This window comes from Lissotriton vulgaris, chromosome 9, assembly GCF_964263255.1.
Source record: "Lissotriton vulgaris chromosome 9, aLisVul1.2, whole genome shotgun sequence".
In the NCBI taxonomy this organism is placed as follows: domain Eukaryota; kingdom Metazoa; phylum Chordata; class Amphibia; order Caudata; family Salamandridae; genus Lissotriton; species Lissotriton vulgaris.
The window spans coordinates 413241756-413260327 of record NC_141697.1 but is presented as its reverse complement, the minus strand read 5'-3'; the positions used below and the strand labels follow the sequence as shown (position 1 = coordinate 413260327).

The window sequence follows — 18572 nt, the reverse complement described above, 5'->3', positions numbered from 1 at the left end:
AACAGCGGGCGCAGCTGGACGCCGACAAGCCCCACCAATTAAACATCCGGACCACAACGTCCAGGCAGACACAGCTGGGTGCCGGCAAGCAACCAGCCGGATGACAATAGGAGAAACAAGTAGGACGAACCAAGTCGTCAACACAGGGGAAATACCTCTTCTGGAACCAGATAGGGGACCAGGCCAAACGGCAGACAAAGGGCAAAAACTCTGCAGCACAACGCCGCAGCTGCCCAAGAAAACGCACCAGCGGTATACAGCAACACCAGGAAGGATAGGGAACCCGCAAGGGGGAGTCCCCACCCTCCCAGTGTAAAACAGGGCTAAATAAAAGTTATAATACCCCACGTAGGGAAGGACACAGCCCAAGAAGTATGGGAACCACTCCTAGGGAAGAAAATCCCGTATTCGAGCACAAATTAGAAAACCTGCGGCAGAAACCACAGAAGGCTTAGTAAGCAGCCAAAAAGAACACTTTGCCAAAAAGGGGGCTCAAACAACTGAAGAGGCAGGCCAACCTAGGACCCCAAGGGCACAGTATTCCTCACAGAAAGTGTAACGGTCACCCCAACACCAGATTCCAGGAACAGTGGAATAACACCTCCCACTAAGACCCGGAGGATCAACAAAACCACCTACTGAGGAGGAGAACGAAGCCCCGCAAGAAGACGCTGAATGGCGGAGTCCGCATGAGTGGTAAACAGAAGGACCCCGTCAAAGGGTAGATCAACCAAGCGTTCCCTGATATTTTCAGGAAAGACAGCATCACAAAGCCAGGCATGGCGACGGAGAGCCACAGAAGTGGCCATAGCACAGCCGAGAGCTTCGGCAATATCCAAGGCTGCATGAAGAATAAAAGCGGCCACTCCCCACCATCCAACACATGGTTCCGTAAATCAGCACGGGCACCCTCATGGGAGACATGAGAAAGAAGAGACTCAACAGAGACCCACAGACTGGAAGTAGCCCTGGTCAACACACACAAAGTGTTAAGCGCCCGCAAGGCAGCGCTGGAAGAGGCGAAGACATTACGCCCCCATGAATCCAACCAACGGGCCTCCCGAGACGGAGGAAACAACACAACAGGCAAACACGGAAAGGCATTCCGCAGAAGAGAGCCTTGAGTAGAGGGGTGGAAGGAAAGACAGACAGGGTCATGCGGAGCAGGGCGGTGGCGATGCAGAAGCGCCTGAGGCACCGGATCACCAGTGGCAGGGCGCTCCAAAGCCCCCATAGGAAAAGTGTGGAGTGACGCTTCAAAGGGAAAGAACAACTCCCGTCCACCAGAGCCCTGGTGGAGAATTTACAACAGGATGTCCACAGGAAACGGAGTGACAGGATCACCCATCCGTATTATACCAGCAGCTGTGGAAATGTCCCTGCCAAAAGCAACACTAACCTCTGTAGGGTGCCGCGGAGGAGAAAGTAGTTCCTCCGTGGGCAACGGCTGCAGGCTGGGCCGTCTGTCCCCATGTCTAGGGGGAAGCAGCCATCCCTGGAAAAGTGTGGGGGGGGGGGGCGCGGGGTCCACAGTTAAATGGAAAACCAGAGGAGCCCAGGAGGCCGGTAGAAAAGCCAGCTGCGAGCCATGGAAAGAAGGGTTTGAGGATTTGGGCCGTGGGGGTGACGAGGAGCCCTCTCTGGAAGATGCCGGTGAAAAGGCAACAATACGACGCCCTGTCTCCAGGGAGGAACACACCAACAGATGGCTAATCTCTGGAGAGGAAGGGACCTCAAGGGACAACTCCAGAACCAGATGCCGGCACGGCTCTGTGGAGTCCGCCACCAGCGCCAGATCGACGCCAATCGGCGCTGGAGGGGGCACTCGTGGCGCTGTGCCGACTCCTGCCACCACGTGTTCTTCACGAGGGTGGCGCGGGGTTGACGCCAGAACAGTGAGGAAGTGGCACTTAAAAGGCGAAGGCTTGGGCTCAGACGGGGAAGACGCCCACGCAGAGGACCGAGGTGGACCTGGGAAAGCACCCAAGGTTCCCGTCTCCACCCGTGACTCCACCGGAGGAAGGCTCCTGAGGCTGAAACAGCGCCGGCTCGGCCTCTGGTGAGGCAGCTGCCTGCTCAGAGGACCGAGCGGGGCTCGGGGGCAACCCTGGAGTCACAGCGGTCTCCTGCGACGCCACAGGGAGCCCCGTAGGGATTTGCGGTGAGGCAGAAACGCCAGGGACCGAAGAGGGGAGCCCTGAAGGACCGCGCCACCCTCCTACCTGGAGCCAGAAATTCTGAGACGCCGGCGTGTCCTAATGAGGCCAGTGTTCCGCGGACGTCTCAGGAGGTGGAGGAAGGGCCAAAGAAGCCTGCAGCACCACCGCATAGGCTGTCATTTGGGCCCTAGTCGCCTTTGCTCCGGGAAACGGTGGGTAGGAAGGTGGCAGGCAGGGGCGCATGTCCCAGGGAAGCAGTCTCCCACCGCGAAAAGAGAACAAGGCCTCTGAGACAAACAAAAGGACCTACCAGCCGGTGAGCCACGCCCTTGGGGCCGCGGCGAAAGATGATGTTGCAGATGGAACCGGTGGTTCCTTGCTTCAGAGATAGGGGACGGACGCTGGGTTGACGCCGGCCTGGACAAGCGGGCCAAAAGCAACTTCATCCGGCGCTCCCGCCGTGACTTAGGCTTCAGGTGCTGGCAGGCGTTGCAGCTCTCCGAGTCGTGCTGTTCACCCAGGCACCACATGCAATATTGGTGGAGGGTCCGTCACCGACATGGGACGCGCACAGGAGGTACCGTCAAAGCCTGAAGGCATTCGCACACTATTCCACTTAACGCCAAAGTGTGTAAAAAAATAGAAGGCCCGAAAACAGGCCAGGGCACAATCCGGATCCGCGCTGCACCCGGAAAAGAGAAAAAACTGACATAGGCGCGCCGGGGTGGGACTTCTGTATCCTCGCTGACGTCATGGACGTGGATGACGTCAGGGCCAAATCACGTGGTGCCGTCCCCCCCAGCGTGCAGGGATGCTGTGGCAAAAAGTTTTCCGGATACAGTCTCACGCCTGGGGATAATTCTACGTTAAGGAATCTGCAGCTAGTAGTCTATCAGATAAACATGTTTTATTGCCAATATTAATTGCACGCTCATTAAAAGTGATATTCTGTTATTGCATTTTTAATACATGTGAACGTTCCGATGTGATTTGTTGCTCTAGGCCTCCCTTTGGGAAAGTTAAGAATGATACGCAGTCATCAAAAAGCATTTCCATCAGCTTGTGTATATTTGTAAATTGCTGCATAGTATTAAGTAGTGTGTACTAAATGTACTATTTCCTTTTTCAAAAGAAAAAGCACAGACTGGACAATCATTTATTGAGTGTTATTACTGTGTAACTGTGAATGTAGATTAGTAGCCCACACCACCTGCCTTGACTAAGTCTTGGACTGCTCTGCAGCGCTACCCTATGAGAGTCAAGCGCTACAATGGAGTGTTTGGTTCCCAGTGTTAAGTGCAGACCCAATATTTGTGCAGACTACACAACTAATGACCTATTTCCCTACATCAAGTATGTTGTTTGAGTAAAAAGTATTTTAGCACCATCTGTGTTTTCCAACTAAGTGGTTTATGTACCAGACGAAAATTGAGACCCAAGTTTTGAGACCATATTATCAAAGAAAAAGACAGAAGCACAAATAATGCTGTAGGATGTTTATTTCTGTTAAAATGTGTCCTGTAACAGTACAGTTTAAGACAATATAAAACTTCACTTCCTTTCCACCTCCATCTTTTAAATATCAACCATAATCAAATTCTCTCCCTTACTAAAAGCCCAACTGTGTCTAAACATTCTTTCCTTGTTTGAAACATACACAGCCCTTCATACAACTTTACAGAAATCCATCTCCACTACAATAATAACCTGAGTGTTTTCAGGTAATGAGCAATAATAAAATTACACTCGTAGTTTATTAGACACATATAATCTGTGTTACTCTGTGCACAGGATTGCAACACCACGTTCATAGAAACAGCGGGGGTCTTCCTTAGTAGCGATTTCAAAATCAACTGTGAAAATCAGATCAGCACGCGTAAAGTTCAGATAAACAGGCAAAGTCACCTAAAAAATAAAAATATGACTATTATATAATGCAATTTTATTACAATGCAACTCTTGTATATCAACAATTAGTGTGGTTTGCAAAGCGTGCTAGAGTATCAGTTAATCATCTACGATAGTACCAAGAGGATCATAAGAGCAATTTATTTACATGTTACGACAGATATCATACATTGATATGCAAGCAGGGCACCACGCTGAATATTGCACATGCTGCCTCTCTCTAAGCACTTGGGTACGGATCCATTTCTCACTACTGACACCATTCGACTAGACACTCCAGAGTACCGGACCAGCTGTATTTTCTAGTAATCCAGAAGACCCTCTCCATGAGTATTCCAAAGGACATGGTACAAACTATCAGGTTAAAGTTGGAATCCTTCTATGGAACAATAAAAATATCGGGTAGGCAGATAGTCCTTTTATGGGCCTGCAGGAAATGGGGAGATGGGTCCCTCAAATATTGAAAATGATGCTTGGTTCGATAAAAACCCACCCTATAGTGGTCTGTATTGGACCTGCTAAATCATGGCTAAAAGAGGGACAAGAATACTTTTAAATTAATCTATAACACCTGACTGATAGCCTCACAAGGGCAGGCAAGCAAGGGGCTCCTCCCAGATGACAACTGTTACCTTGCTTGATCATTGGAATTTAGTTACTCAGAGAGAAGAGAGTAACCAATTTTCAGTTCACCTGAACACCAAATGCATGCAACCTAGATTGTATACAAGGCATGATAGATGGATATTTCAGTCTTTGTCCGTGCCCTGATGCTTAAAGATCTGTGTTAAGGGTAACGTATGTGACCACGAGTCCTGTATTACTTTAATCTATTTGGCTCGAAATGCTTAATATCAACTAGCCAAGTTGCCATGCTGGATTAATTCACCAGAAATAAAGTGTGAGAAGTTGGCCTGATATATGATGCTCACTAGTTCTAGTGATCACCTTGTATCAGTCCAAACAACCCTTATGGTGATTGGTTGTAAGTCAACCTTATAGACCAGCTATCCTAATGGTAGCATGGACAAAGCAGTCTTAGGCTAAACTCTATTGGCATGTGAAGCCAGCTGTTTTACCACATATAACCCCTTGAATACCACATGAAAGGACACCACACAGGTAGTTATGAAAATAAACAAGTATTTATTAACTAACAACACCTCTGAACTCTTTATGAGGTCAGAGGGCTAAGCACATGACAAACTCTTCGGAAAAATACACTTAAGTTGCACGATTTACAATGGTGCCCTAGGGGCACGACAAACCATATACTAAGAACAATGGAATGCGAGGAAAGAAAGCACTGTACGAAGATCCAGAGGCTGGAGGATCGCTGGGACTACGCTACTGACTAGGTAAGTAAGGAGCAGGAGGCCCACGGAACTCACGTGCAGAGTGAAAACTCTCACGCGGGATGCGTACCAACGTCTATGGATGCTACAGTTTACAAAGTTACGGATTCCGGACGAACCCGGCTGGATGGAGGGAAAACAACAGTGGACCTGAACACTAGGATAGTGAACACTGACTTCAGCACCTAGAAGCTTTAGTTACCTAACCCACAGGCTGCGGGTGCATAGGGCTGAAGTGGTGTCAGGTTTCCTGCGTTGATCCCGGTGATGCCTGAAACAAGTAGTTGCTGGCAGGCAGCCAGATGGAGGAGTTCGGTGGTTCCAAGGATGGAACGAGGAAGAAGAAGTCCTGAAAGGGAAGGGGACAGAGTCTCGGTCACTTAGCCAGTGACGGTGCTGGAACCAGGAGGGAACCAGCTGCTGTCGCCGCAGTCAGGTGAAGGACGGGACACTTCTCTCTGTAGCTGTGTGGGCCAGGAGCTGTTCTCTACGACCAGGCTGGGGGCACGAGCTGTCCCACATAGTCTGCTGCTGTTGGCGGTGTTGGATCGTCGATCTGGGCAACAGGCCTTGACAAGTGCAAGCCACGCTGTGGAACAAAGATGGCGTCTGGTGCGGACCAGGAGGGTCCGGGGTGCCTCTCTTTTACAAGGAAGTACGGGCCAGTCTGGGGGACCAGACCAGCGGTGGTGAAATCTTCGGGTCGTCGTCTCAGAGGTCACTAGCCAGCCGGCAAGTGACCAGACAACAGGACAAGCAGCAACCAGGCAAAAGGGCCCCACGCAGATCTCGTGGATGCTGGGGGGCTGGTCTTTGGTGCAGGAGCTGCGTCGGTGTGGGGCTTCTCAGACCCCAGTGCACTCACTCGAGGATCCCTCGGCGGTCGTGCTGGAAGCGCTGTGCAGGTTTCTTCAAGATGGCCGTATCCAAGTTGCTCGTCGCACCCACGGGTCTCAGCTGTGCTGTGGATGTGGGTAGAGGTCAGAGGAGTCTGGAGGTCCGGGTCTCATCGAGCTGGGTCGTCGGGTTCCTGGAAGGAAGGACTTGCAGCAAACCGCACAAGAGCTTGATGGTGCTGCGAAGCAGGATGGTCACTCCCTGACCATAGGGGAGATTCTTCAGTCTTGTTGTCAAGATTAATCTAACTGGGAATTGGACCAGCTCCTACCTTTATTCAGCTAAAGGGGGCTGCACTACCACTAGGTCCCTCCCCTGGGTGGGACCAGGAAGGGGGGTGGTTACACCCCCTATCCTCTGTCCGGTCTTGCGCCAGCTCTAGGGCTGGAGTGCCCCAGGAACTGGTTTAGACCGGAGTATGCACAGGGACACCTTGTGTGCCCCAGGCATGTTTCATTCCTTTCAGCCCTGTCCTACCTAATACACAAAATCCTGTCTGGGGTGGTGCTAGCACCTCCCAAGGCAGGAAACCCTTTGTCCGAGCCTCCCTCGCTGGAAGGACTCCCAGCAGCAGGAGGTCAGACTTGTGTCTGTGGTGGCAGCATCCATTTTGTGATGCTGAGGCTCGAGTTAACTTTAACCGGGGTTCACAGTTACATACATGTCGTGTCCCTCTAGAAGGGTGGAATGCTACCCCCGTCGCCAGAATTGGCGAGGGGGTAGTATTCCAATTCGTATGATACCTTACTCGACATGTTTTGATAATGCTATACCAAAGTTAGCATTTGACCGCGAGGTTCATAATGCACTTAAGAGTATATGGTATAGCGTTATCATGGAACAGCTATTAGGACTTGGTTCTGCAAGCTGCAAACGGGCTCAGCTCATGCCAGAGCACCATCTCACTTAATTCCAAGCACTCTGCCTTCAGGATTGAGAAGGCCTTCCATAGGAGTGACTGATAGGAATATATGTGTCCATTTTAGGTTTAGATATTGGGAACTATATCTAAAGCAAAGGGTGATTACACCACCTTGCCCCAGCTGTCGTGCAGCCAGTTGTGTCTGTTTAGATGGCCAGCCAGGGGTGGAATAATACATGCTTCAGCCCCTGGTAGGCCCTGGGTACACCTATGCCCTGGATACCTAAGGTATGCTGTACAGGGACTGATAAGGTGGCCCAGTACCAATTGGTAAAGGCACCTAAGGTAAATGGTTGTCAATTTAGAGAGAGAACAGCTAGGCTGTGGGTCTGATTAGCAGGCCCACAGCCAGGGAAAGTCGTAAACCAGTGAAGCAAAAAGCAAAAATCGGGGGTGACCATAGGATTGCAGACCCTACTCTCCTACATAAAGGTCGAAGGTTTTGTGGATGACAATAATGAAGAAGTTACTTACCGTTGGTAATAATCTTTTAGGCATATTTCCTACCTGCAGGTTCCTCACCTATGAATAATCCCAGGTAGAGACCGGATCCAGAAAACGTTTGAGATTCCTCGGACTTTGGCAGGTGGTTGCGATTCTGTTGAGATGTCTAGTTGTGATGAAGTCATTGGAGTCCTAAAGAACAAGTTACTTACCTTTGGTAATGCCTTTTCTGGTAGAGACTAACTGCAGATTCCTCTCCCTTTCAATTCCTTGCTGTATTCGGAAACTTTTGCACAGCAATATCTTTCAGAGTCCACAGGAGGCATCGTACAACAGCAATGTTCCTCACGCCGCTCAGTCTTGTGTAGCCATGACATTGGTTCCCATATATATACACACATCACCTGCTTCTGATAGTTTCTTTCTGTACTCTGTCTGTGCAAACAGATGTGGAGCCTTAAGAACCCACCATCAAAAGATTTGAGTGTGTAGATGTTTGGTATTGGAATCTAATTACATACTGATTTTTATGAGACCAGCCCACAGTTCGGTGAGGTGAGGGGGCAGTTGGGGAATCTGCTGTTAAGAGTCTCTACCAGAAAAGAAATTACTGAAGGTAAGTAACATGTTCTTCTGATAGAGACTAACCATAGATTCCTTGCCGTTTGAATAGATACCAAAGCAATACCTTGTAAGTGGTGGGTCTGTGGAATGCCTTAAAGTACAAAATCTTGCAGGACAGATTGGGTGATGTGTCCCTCTTGCCTGATAGGACTGTGCTGGTAATAGTGCTTAGTGAACATGTGCAAGGATGTTCAAGTAGGGGGGCGTGGCCAACAGCCATAGAAGAAGGCTGCTTGCTAGCGCGGCTCTGGCACCCGCAATCCCGATCCCTGATCTATCCTGTCACTCATCCTGCCACAGGAGGCATATACAGATGCACCAGTTCCTGTAGGGGGCCGAAACTCTGTGCGGTAGCGGCATGGCAAAGAGGGATGACCGCAGGCTGGCGTGATCTAGAGCCCGGACGGGAGAAGGCGTGTCAGGACGGGCAGCCTGCATGCGACCCACGCTGTACTCTGCGTGAGTGCTCCTCTGCTGTAACTCCCGGTAAGCGGTGAGTCCCAACGTTGGAGACGGCTGTGCTGGGGCCCGCTTTCCCTTGCAAGGTGCGAGAAGTTGTGCGAGTGCTTCGGGGCTGCGACCTCCTTCACTATATTGTCTGCAGCTAACCGGCCGGGGACTGCCACAGGATCACAGTGACACTCGGCGCACTGCCATCACCTCTGGCCGCTTGAAGCAACGGGTAAGTGCCCTGGCGTGCCCATGGGAGGCGCAATGAGGAACTGAGACAGGACCCTGAAAAAGGCCCAGGGTGCTGGAGATTGTGAACCTTGTCAGAAGGCCGCAGTGTTCTGAGGGGGAAGGCGCTGCCCATATTTGCTTTTATAACTGAGCCCCGTGTGGCATTGGCCGCCCCACCTGTCATATTCAAAAGGAAACTGAAACAATCCGTTCAGAGACTGCAGCCCACTTGACTCCCTCATCGAGCGGCTGCGACACGGCAGGGGGGGGAAATCAGACAGGCCTCGTAGTCTCCACTAAGGTAGGCGGCGCTGAGTACCCCCTATCAGTGGTCCCAGTGACCATGAGTCTAAAATGGTGACTAAACAAGGGAGGTCGAAATGTGCATCCCCCCCCCCCCCCAAAAAAACCTGACAAATTTGCATTTCTAAAGACACAAGAAGGGGGGCAACCAACTTTGCGTCTGGAACAAAACGCCCAACAACAGGAGGGCGAACAAGAGCCACCCACCCTACAAGACGTATTAGCAGCCATTAATGGAGTCCGCACATCATTTGAGGGCCGTATTGACTCAGTTGAGCCCTCCTTAGGGCGGACCTACGCAAAATGGACTCCCGGGTGAAAGAAGTAGAGGATGTCACTCAAAAACTGGTCACTGATGTATCTGCGTTGGAAATACAGGTTTTGGAATTACAAGAAAAGACAGAGTTAATGGCGGCCCAGCTGGACGACTACGAAGGGAGGTCGTGGTGGAATAACGTCCACATTTTAGACGTGCCAGAGATGGAGGAGGGGCCAGCAACGGATCTCTTTGTCGAATTATTGATGACCAAGTACTTTGCGCCTAAACACCTATCCAACTACTTCTCTACCGTGTACCAGGTGGTAAACCCAGGCCAGGGGCATCACCACGACCTATCCTGGTGAGAGTGTTTAACTTCCGTGATTGAGCTCATATCCTTCAGATGGCCCGCTGTGCCCCTCCTTTCAGATGAGAACAGTACGGTAGCCTTTTTTCCCCTACTTTACTTCCAAAGTCCAAAAACAGAGGCGTTCCTTCTTGGAGGCAAAAAAGGCTCTCAGGGAGCAAGAGAACAAATACACAATGCTGTACCCCGTGAAACTACGTGTGGAGGCAGATGGAAATTGCTAGTTCTTCACAGACCCCGCCGGGGAAATGGATTGGCTTGACGAGTGGCGGAAAGTGGGAGAAAACGGATGTCCGGAGCGAAAACATCATTGAGAGCAGCTGATAACGACTGCTTAGGTGACCCACCCATCAAAGAGATGATCTATATTGAACGGTGATGCTCACAAAGACCCAAGAAATTTAGACTTAATTTAATTTCAACACACAATCACCTGTCACCGGGTAGGCGGGGCGGGATGTGCGATTGATACAGCCAAGCACTGACTACATCAATGCTTTCTATGATCTTACTGTCCTCTGGGTCAGGACCACGCCACTTTCAGGACCTGAGGAAACACTCTGTGATGAGTATACTTTATGATATATACTGGTTCCTGTGGCTACAATATTCAAGTTCCCATGTCTAGGGATGGGAGGAGCGGGTCAGGCCCAAGTTTCCCCAATTCAGGGTTGGGGAAGCAGGTCATTGGACTCCGTTATGCAGAGAGGCAGGGAGAGGTGTGGGGGGGGGAGTTTTGGGAGCGGGGGCAGTTTTGTTCGTAGTTCTAGTTTTGCACAGCAATACCACACTAATAGAATGTCACACATTACACTGGAATCTCGGGCATGGGGGTTTGATGACGGTAACGTCTGAGCAGCTCCTCTTCATTTTTTTTTTTTTTTTTTTTAAGACCAACGGTCCCAAACTTTATTTAGTTTCACAGATAAGAAGGCAATTATACACACAATGTCATAAAGAGGAATAACCACTACAAACGGTACCCAGCAAGTAGCACATTTTGACATGTTAGGCATACATGAGTGAAAATAAACAGTAGCCAGGGGAGATGCATTAGGCCGCAAGCGGCAGTGCCAGGAAATGTCTCGGGCTGCAGTGCTCGTGGCCCGCAGTACTGCAAAAGGACCAAGGTGGACAGGAACGCCAACAACCATTGTCTCGGGCGCGTTCCCTGGTTGACACAGTAGCAGTTAAAGGCAGGATCATATCCCACATAGTCATATGGGTCGCTGGGTTTCAGTCTCCTGTTCTTGGCAGTGTCCAGCAGGCATTGTGTGAAAAATAAACGGGGAGGGGAAATCGAGCATCATCATGATTACAGCGTAAACAATCTCTTTGCCAACCAAGAGACATAACTGGGAATTAAAAGAAGGGGGGGGAGGGAGAAACATTTCAACAACTGTTGGACTATTGGTTGCGTGTACAGTAGTGTATCAGTGATCCTAGCTGTGTGTGGTGCACCCTATGCGGGTCTGAGCAGCTCCTCTTCATGAGGCCTTTACGTAACACAATGGGGCGGATCTGTCTGCAGGCCCACAGTACAAGTGTGCACGTCGCACCAACACTACCACTCTGGCGATGCAGATCCTCCTCTTCTGGCACACACAGATCATATCTATATCTATACCTCCATAAAAGGGACTACATGCAGAGCTTAAGTTCCTGACATGGAACGTCAACGGGTTAGGGAATAAACTCAAATGGGGCATAGTCCTTTAATACCTCAAGAGTCAGTCGCCAGACATTGCCCTTTTACAGGAAATGCATCTAGTTGGTAACTACTGTAAGACCCTGAATAGATGGGGATTATCAGTTGATTGCACATGCTGGGTTCACTTCGGGTTCCCGTGGGACGGGGTGCTCTTACAGAAAAGTTGCCCCTATATGGCCAAGGAAACTTGGTCTGGTAGACAGGGCAGGTTTGCCGCAGTATCCGGTTCCAGGGAAAGGAAAACACTGAATGTGCTCTTGGTATATGTTCCCCCTGCGTTGCAACACTCCACGCTGCAACACCTTAGTAAATTTATCCTTGATCTCCCACTCGGCACGTTAGTGATTGGGGGAGACTTGAATCTCACAGTAGATGGCAAAGTGGATTGCTTACCCCCGCGTAAAGATCCTGCTACTTGATCTAAACTTCACAAATTTTTATCGCCCATCAGCTTGGTCGACATATGGCGACAACTTAACCCCACGACTGCACAATTCACCTTTCACTCTGGGGCCAGTTAAAGCCAGTCACATATGGATTACATGTTCAAACATGCACAGGTCATCCACAAATTCAGTGAATCCCTCTGCTTGGCCGGGGAATCTCAGACCACTCCCTCATTCTCACCAGGATGGCAATTGGCTCCCAACATCTGTGAACGACCCTGACCATAAACCCATGGGTGCTCAAAACACCACATATTAAGGCAGCATTAGTACAAGATACCAAACTACACTTCAAAGAAAACGTTGGTTCAGTTACTTCAGCCCAAATCCTATGGGGCGCGTTCAGAGCAGTGGTAAAGGGGAGGGCCCTCGCCCTGATGGTGGGGCACAAGAGAGAACTAACTAAACGTATAGAGCAACTTGAGGCAGATATCCTTCAAGGGGAAATGGCACTTGCCCAATCCCCTGATCACGACGCGGAGAAGTCGCTGGCAATCAAGAGACTATGAGGAAATATACATTTTTGGTCATGTTATGTTCCCTAGCGCGTACCCCACCGACTCCATGTACCAGCTTAAAGTGCATGTAACTTCCCTCCTGTGCCAGCTATGAAGACGCAAATACATTTGCGTCCAACGTTAACTTGTCCTCTTTCAGATCCACCATGAATGGATTATATAGTCCGTTCCTAAGTATGCTATGCCACCGTCTTTTTGTAGTACACTTTACATGTTTTCCTGCTCTAGCAGAGTAGGCCCTGAATTTCTGCCATCGAACCTTTTCTTTTTGGCTCCTGACTCTGACAGCCTCTGCCCAGGCTACCCCTGTACCCGTGAACTCTGACTTACTTTCAGCGCGGCCCCTCGCGCTCAGCTCAGCCTGCTTTCTGCCAAGACTGACTATAACCTTCGAGTTATCTGTTCCGCTCCTCGACAATGCATTCCTGCCTACTAGCTTCAGTAAACATCCTCTCCAGCTGCAGAGCCAAAGGGCCGACCTGTCTCAATGCAAGTAATTCATAGCCTCTGTTACCATGCTTCCATGGAAGGCTTCGTGCCCCCACGTTTCTCATGTAGACACTTAGGCGCTTATACACGCATCTACAGTTAGCATAGAATAGCTTCTGCCCTAGAGACCTTTCTGCCCAGATAGTATGGTTCCTAAACATCAGATATCAGATATGATAGAAGTACAAGTTGATCTGACATGCCAGACTTCTGTCTCTTTCCGTCAGTGTAAATGTCAAGTCCCCTGCACCCCTCCAATCACACGTCATGCAGCTGCGCGCGCATCCAAGCTTCCGATTTCTGCTGACATTGCAACAATTCTGTTAACACCACCCCTTGGTGCCACCCACTTGCGTCACCTATCAGTGACGTTTCTAGCACACACCTCTGGTTCACGTCTAGTTCACGCCTCTCAATTACGTACTAGTACCACGTGTATACTGTTATCTTGTCTTCTCTCAGCTGTTACGCCTCTTACACTATTACTTATGATGTGAATTAAGTATATAAGCCATGTAATGTCAATAAAGTTTGCTCTATCCCTTCTGACACCCCTGTGGTGGTCAGAACATGATATCCTGGTCACGACCATTCCTTTTTAAGGAATAAAACCCCTAAGAAACTCTAACACCACGGACTCTGTCTTTTTTCATTCCGATTGAGTTATTATTGACTAAGTACTTACCTGCATAGAAATTAAGAGAGTAAATTAATTATTTACGTCAACTAGACTATCAACAACTCCTCAAGGAGGCGGCCAAGGCGAAATACAAATAAGAGCACAGGGAGAGAAAGGGCAAGCTTCTTGCCTGGCTGGAAAAAAAGAGAGAAAATTTCTAGATGGGGTTATCAATTGCAAGGACCCAGTAGAAAGGAAATAACCAATCTTCAAGGGATAGCGGATACGTTCCTCACTTATTTTGACTCTGTTTACACATCAACCAGGACAGTCTCACCGCTCGAGGTGCGAGACCTTCTCTCTACTATCAATGTACCCTGTCTGTCTCTGGAAAATAGAGACTCCCTCGAGGGGGAACCTACGGAGGAGAAAATCCAATTGGCTATCCACGATACCTGCTCGGTAAGGTTATCGGATCAAACGGGCTCTCAATTTAATTTTTTTAATCAACGGCTTCCAAATTATCCCCCAACTTGCGCCAAGTGTACATTGAAAGTTTTGAAAAAGGGATGATGCCCAAAGATATCCGACTAGCCTCAATTGTAGTTATCCACAAGAAGGGCATACCAGCCTCTGATTGAAGGGCATACCAGCCTCTGATTGCACGGGGTATAGACCTATTTCTCTTACAGTAGAAGCTAAAATACTCTCAAAATTACTTGCCAATAGAATCATCCCCTTGCCACCGGTCTGATACACCCAGACCAGTCAGGTTTCATGCCTAGCAGGAACACCGCCCTGAACTTACTACGCCTAAAGGGGGTACTGGGCAGACAACACACGATTGGAGAAGACGCAGTCATACGGTCTCTCGATGCCAAGACGGCATTCAATACCATTGAATGGAACTTTATGTTTGCGGTCTTGGAAAGGATGGGATTGGGGCCTACCTTCCTAAAATGGGTTCAGTTACTCCATGCCAGCCCGACCCCCCAAGTTGAGGTGAATCGACGTACCTCCCGACAGTTCCAACTGGGAAGGGTAACCCAGCACGGTTGTGCCTTATTGCCTGTAATATCTGCTTTAGTGCTGGAACAACTGGCTGTCTGTGTGAGGGGAGACCCATTGATTCGTGGACTTCAATGGACAAAGAATCATGAAGACCTTATTTCTTTGTACTCGGATGATATCTTGTTATACATGGCCTCTCCGACATCTACCCTCAATCGTATCCTCCACATATTCGGCAACCATTCAGTGTATACAATAAATTGGTCCAAATCTCAAATATACACCCGGTGGGGTCCACCACCGTGTATTCCGAGGGAACATGAAATCCCTATAGCACCGTTGGGCTTCCAATATTTAGGTATTTATATCACAACGAACCAAGCCTGATTTTATGAAGTTTACGGGGGCCTTTGTTGCGCTTTCACGCCGATGTTAAACATTGGCGCTCCCTCTCCCTGACTCTCTTGGGACGTACAGTCTTTAAAATGTTATCGGTGCCGCGTTCTCTATGTGTTGCAAAACACCCCCGATAAAATTCTAGACTCCTACTTCACCAGCATCGATAGTGCTGTGCCGACCTTGCTGTGGGACGGACGAGCACCACTAATTGTGATGAAAAAGCTATTGGCTGGATAGTATGATAGGCGTATAGTGCTACCCGATCTCAGGTCATTATCAAGCATCCCAATTAGTTGTGTTTATTCACTGGGTGCATGGGGACCAGAGTTATCGTCCAGACTGGTGGCTCATGGGACGAGGCAGATACAATAGAGCATTGTACACGAACCCCCGGAAATTAAATCTTACCGGACCAACAGCACGCACAATTGAAACCTAGCATAAGGTTAATATTCAATTGAGTTGGCATAATAGAATCACATTCGCGACCCCACTCTGTGAGCCCGAATAATTGGGTTGGTTGAGTACTTGCCCTGAGTTTGACAAGTGGGACATGGTTGACATCCCAACGATGGGAGACATATGGAAATCGGGGTGTGTGGACACCTTTGCGGACCTCCAAAAGGAATATGCACTTACACAGACCGAAACATTTAGATACCTCCAGATTAGCCATACGCTCCAAACAGTGCTACCAAGGAGCGGTCCACTTCCTGAGGCCTTCTCATTAGAAGATAGGTGATTCTTGATCCCATGAGCAAAAAAGCCATTTCCCTTACATATAAAAAAACGAATCAATAACTTCCCGGACCCTTTAGTGCGTCTGCGGCAACAATGGGAGGCGGACCTGGGTGGGCTTGAGGAGGACGACTGGCGTGATGCCTTGGGCTCCCCCAGATAAGTGGCCATCCCCATGAGACTGCGACTGGTCCAACTTAAGATCCTGCATCAGGCCCATCTTGCTGCGTGCATTTTGGTTAAAATAGGCAGACAAGCAGATCCTTTTTGTCTCAGACAATGTCACCAGGATGGGACTTTTTTCCACACTATCTGGGAATGCCCAGCAATCCGGTCATACTGGGATGCTCTCATTAAACAACTCAAGAGGGCTGGAGAGACGAAATTGAGAGCCACACCAAAACTGTTGTGCTAAATATATAGGAAGTCACAGACCTTACTCAAACTGAGAAAACATAGGTTTCACTGGGATGGGCTATTGCAAAACGGAACATTGCACAACAATGGGGCGTAGGGGTGGTGCCTTGTATCCGAGATTGGGCGGTTGACATGGACAGAGCCATGATAGCTGAAAATGACGTCTTCAAACAAAGGGGATGCCCCAAAAGGACAAGTTACTTACCTTCGGTAATGATGTATCTGGTAGAGCGAAAGCCTAGCCGCAGATTCCTTAACTTGGAATATCCCCAGCCGTCAGACTGGATCCGGAAAACTTTCCACAGCAGTCCCTCACCGTTCCTGGGGGAAGGGGGGTTGGGGGGGGGGGCTGACGCCATCCTCGGACGTGGAGCCATATATGCCCCCCCCCCCAGGACATCCGTGTTAATTGGAAAAACTTTTCCGCGCTACAACGCCGAGTCACCACCAAAAACTATGGGAGTATGGGAACAGTGTGTGTCAAAATTTAAAAGAAATTAAAAGGTGAAAACATCACCATAAAGGATAGTGCTAGACACTGTATACTGCAAATGAACAAAGGGCAGAGCACCGCTCTGAGAAACAACCCTGCAAAAGCGAAGGCTAAACCCTCCCTGGAGACAGAAGACGATGCGAAAAAATATCATGGCAGACGACAGAAGTCAGCAACCACAATATATAACCGAGAAGGACAACAAGTCCACCACAAGACGGCACCAGAAAGGGACTTCGTATCCCCTGTAAGAGACCTATAGTCAGAGGTAGATCCATGAGACTTCAAACCAATGGACCGCAGGGGAGGTAAGAGACCCCAAGATGATTGAGAAGGGGATAGCGGGGGTGGTGAACCGCGAGCAGATCCCACACGACAACCCTGGGCGTAGGGATGTAAAAGTGGCACATGACATATGGGCATACCGTCCAATCACAAGAATGGCCGGAGAGAGCAAGCAAAACAGAATTAAGTATTCCTTGTAGGAGTGAAGTGAAAGACGTCACCTCGCAGAAAGACAAAGCCACCCGGAGGGAGGTGAATGAAGGAAGCCCAACCTGAAAAGGTCCTTGCAGAACGGGGAGGATGGGGGGGCGTTAAGGAATCTGCGGCTAGATACATTGTTACCGAAGGTAAGTAACTTGTCCATCTGGTAGAGACATCTAGCCGCAGAATCCTTAACTTAGAATAGATACCAAAGCCATACCCACAGAGGAGGCGTGTTTGTGACCGAACCCCACCAAGTTCCCAAGAGAACTTAGCCGTCAGCAAGGTGACTAAACACGGTGGGGACCGCAAGCCAGCGCAGCCACAACAAACCACGAAGACCTGAAAAGAGCGGGAAACAGTGGTAGGCCAAGGTACCACAAGATGGTAAAGAACAGCACAAACACCTCCTATGTAGAGGGAAAGGAAGCAAAAGCTAGAACTGTTTGTGCGGAAGTGAGAGTTCATGGCTTTGCAAGAAGAGGAACGGAGTCTAGAAGTCTAGGGTCGGATCCGATGTGTCAACTAAGTAAAACCCAGAGATAACAAACTGGTATGACAAGGTCAGCGCATACCTGTCCAGCATGCACAACAGTGGAAAAAGAGACTGTTGAACCTGCACCAAGCAAAATACGTGGGACAGCAGTGGCAGGATGTCGACCCATGGCCAGCAAGCGTCAGTAGCACCAGAAACACAAGACACTCCAGCACACAGACACCCTATCACAAGATATGTGAGAGGGCCGACGGCAACTAGCAGAAGCACCCAAAACAGGACTACAGTAAAAATAACAGTCATGTGGAAGACAGGAACACACCTAAGCATACCAAGTGGGCGCTAGAACCACATGATGTGTAGGACAACCACCTGTAGAGGTTGCGGGAGCAGCCCAGACGTGAAGGATGCATTAGCAAGCAAGAATTCGGTATAAAAGGGTCATATGGGAAGCTGGACACCCTCATAAGAGCCTGTAGAATGAGCAGACCGGGGCGAAGACCACGGACACCGCAGAAAGGAACGCTGCCTGCGCGACTCTGCTGTGCGTAGAACACAGAGCAGATATAGAGTAAGAAGAGAACGTAAAAAGCTGCGTTATATAATACAAGACTATGGTACGCGAAAAGTGCTAACAGTCATGCAGAAGCAGAATTGGACAGGACAAAGTCTTAATCCGTATGCGACATCAGCCACCCACCTGGGAGAAGGCACGGTCCCCTGCTAGACAGATGAGGTGATGGAGCCAAACATGTTAGTGGAAACAGTCAGGACCAAGCTAATGGCCCGGAGACTCAAACAGCGAGTATCCTGAAGAGAACACTCACCTC

At 49.4% G+C, this 18572-nt stretch overlaps 1 protein-coding gene across 1 annotated transcript in view; it reads right to left on the bottom strand.

Moving 5' to 3' along the window:
- Positions 1–3640: 3640 nt before the first annotated feature.
- DYNC1H1 (dynein cytoplasmic 1 heavy chain 1) overlaps positions 3641–18572 on the bottom strand; it is a 1654074-nt gene continuing 1639142 nt past the window's right edge. Inside the window, exon 78 of the mRNA XM_086937823.1 lies at positions 3641–4064. Coding sequence (XP_086793949.1) covers positions 3936–4064 — 129 coding nt within the window. The 3' untranslated portion in view covers positions 3641–3935. The remainder of the gene's footprint in view (positions 4065–18572) is intronic.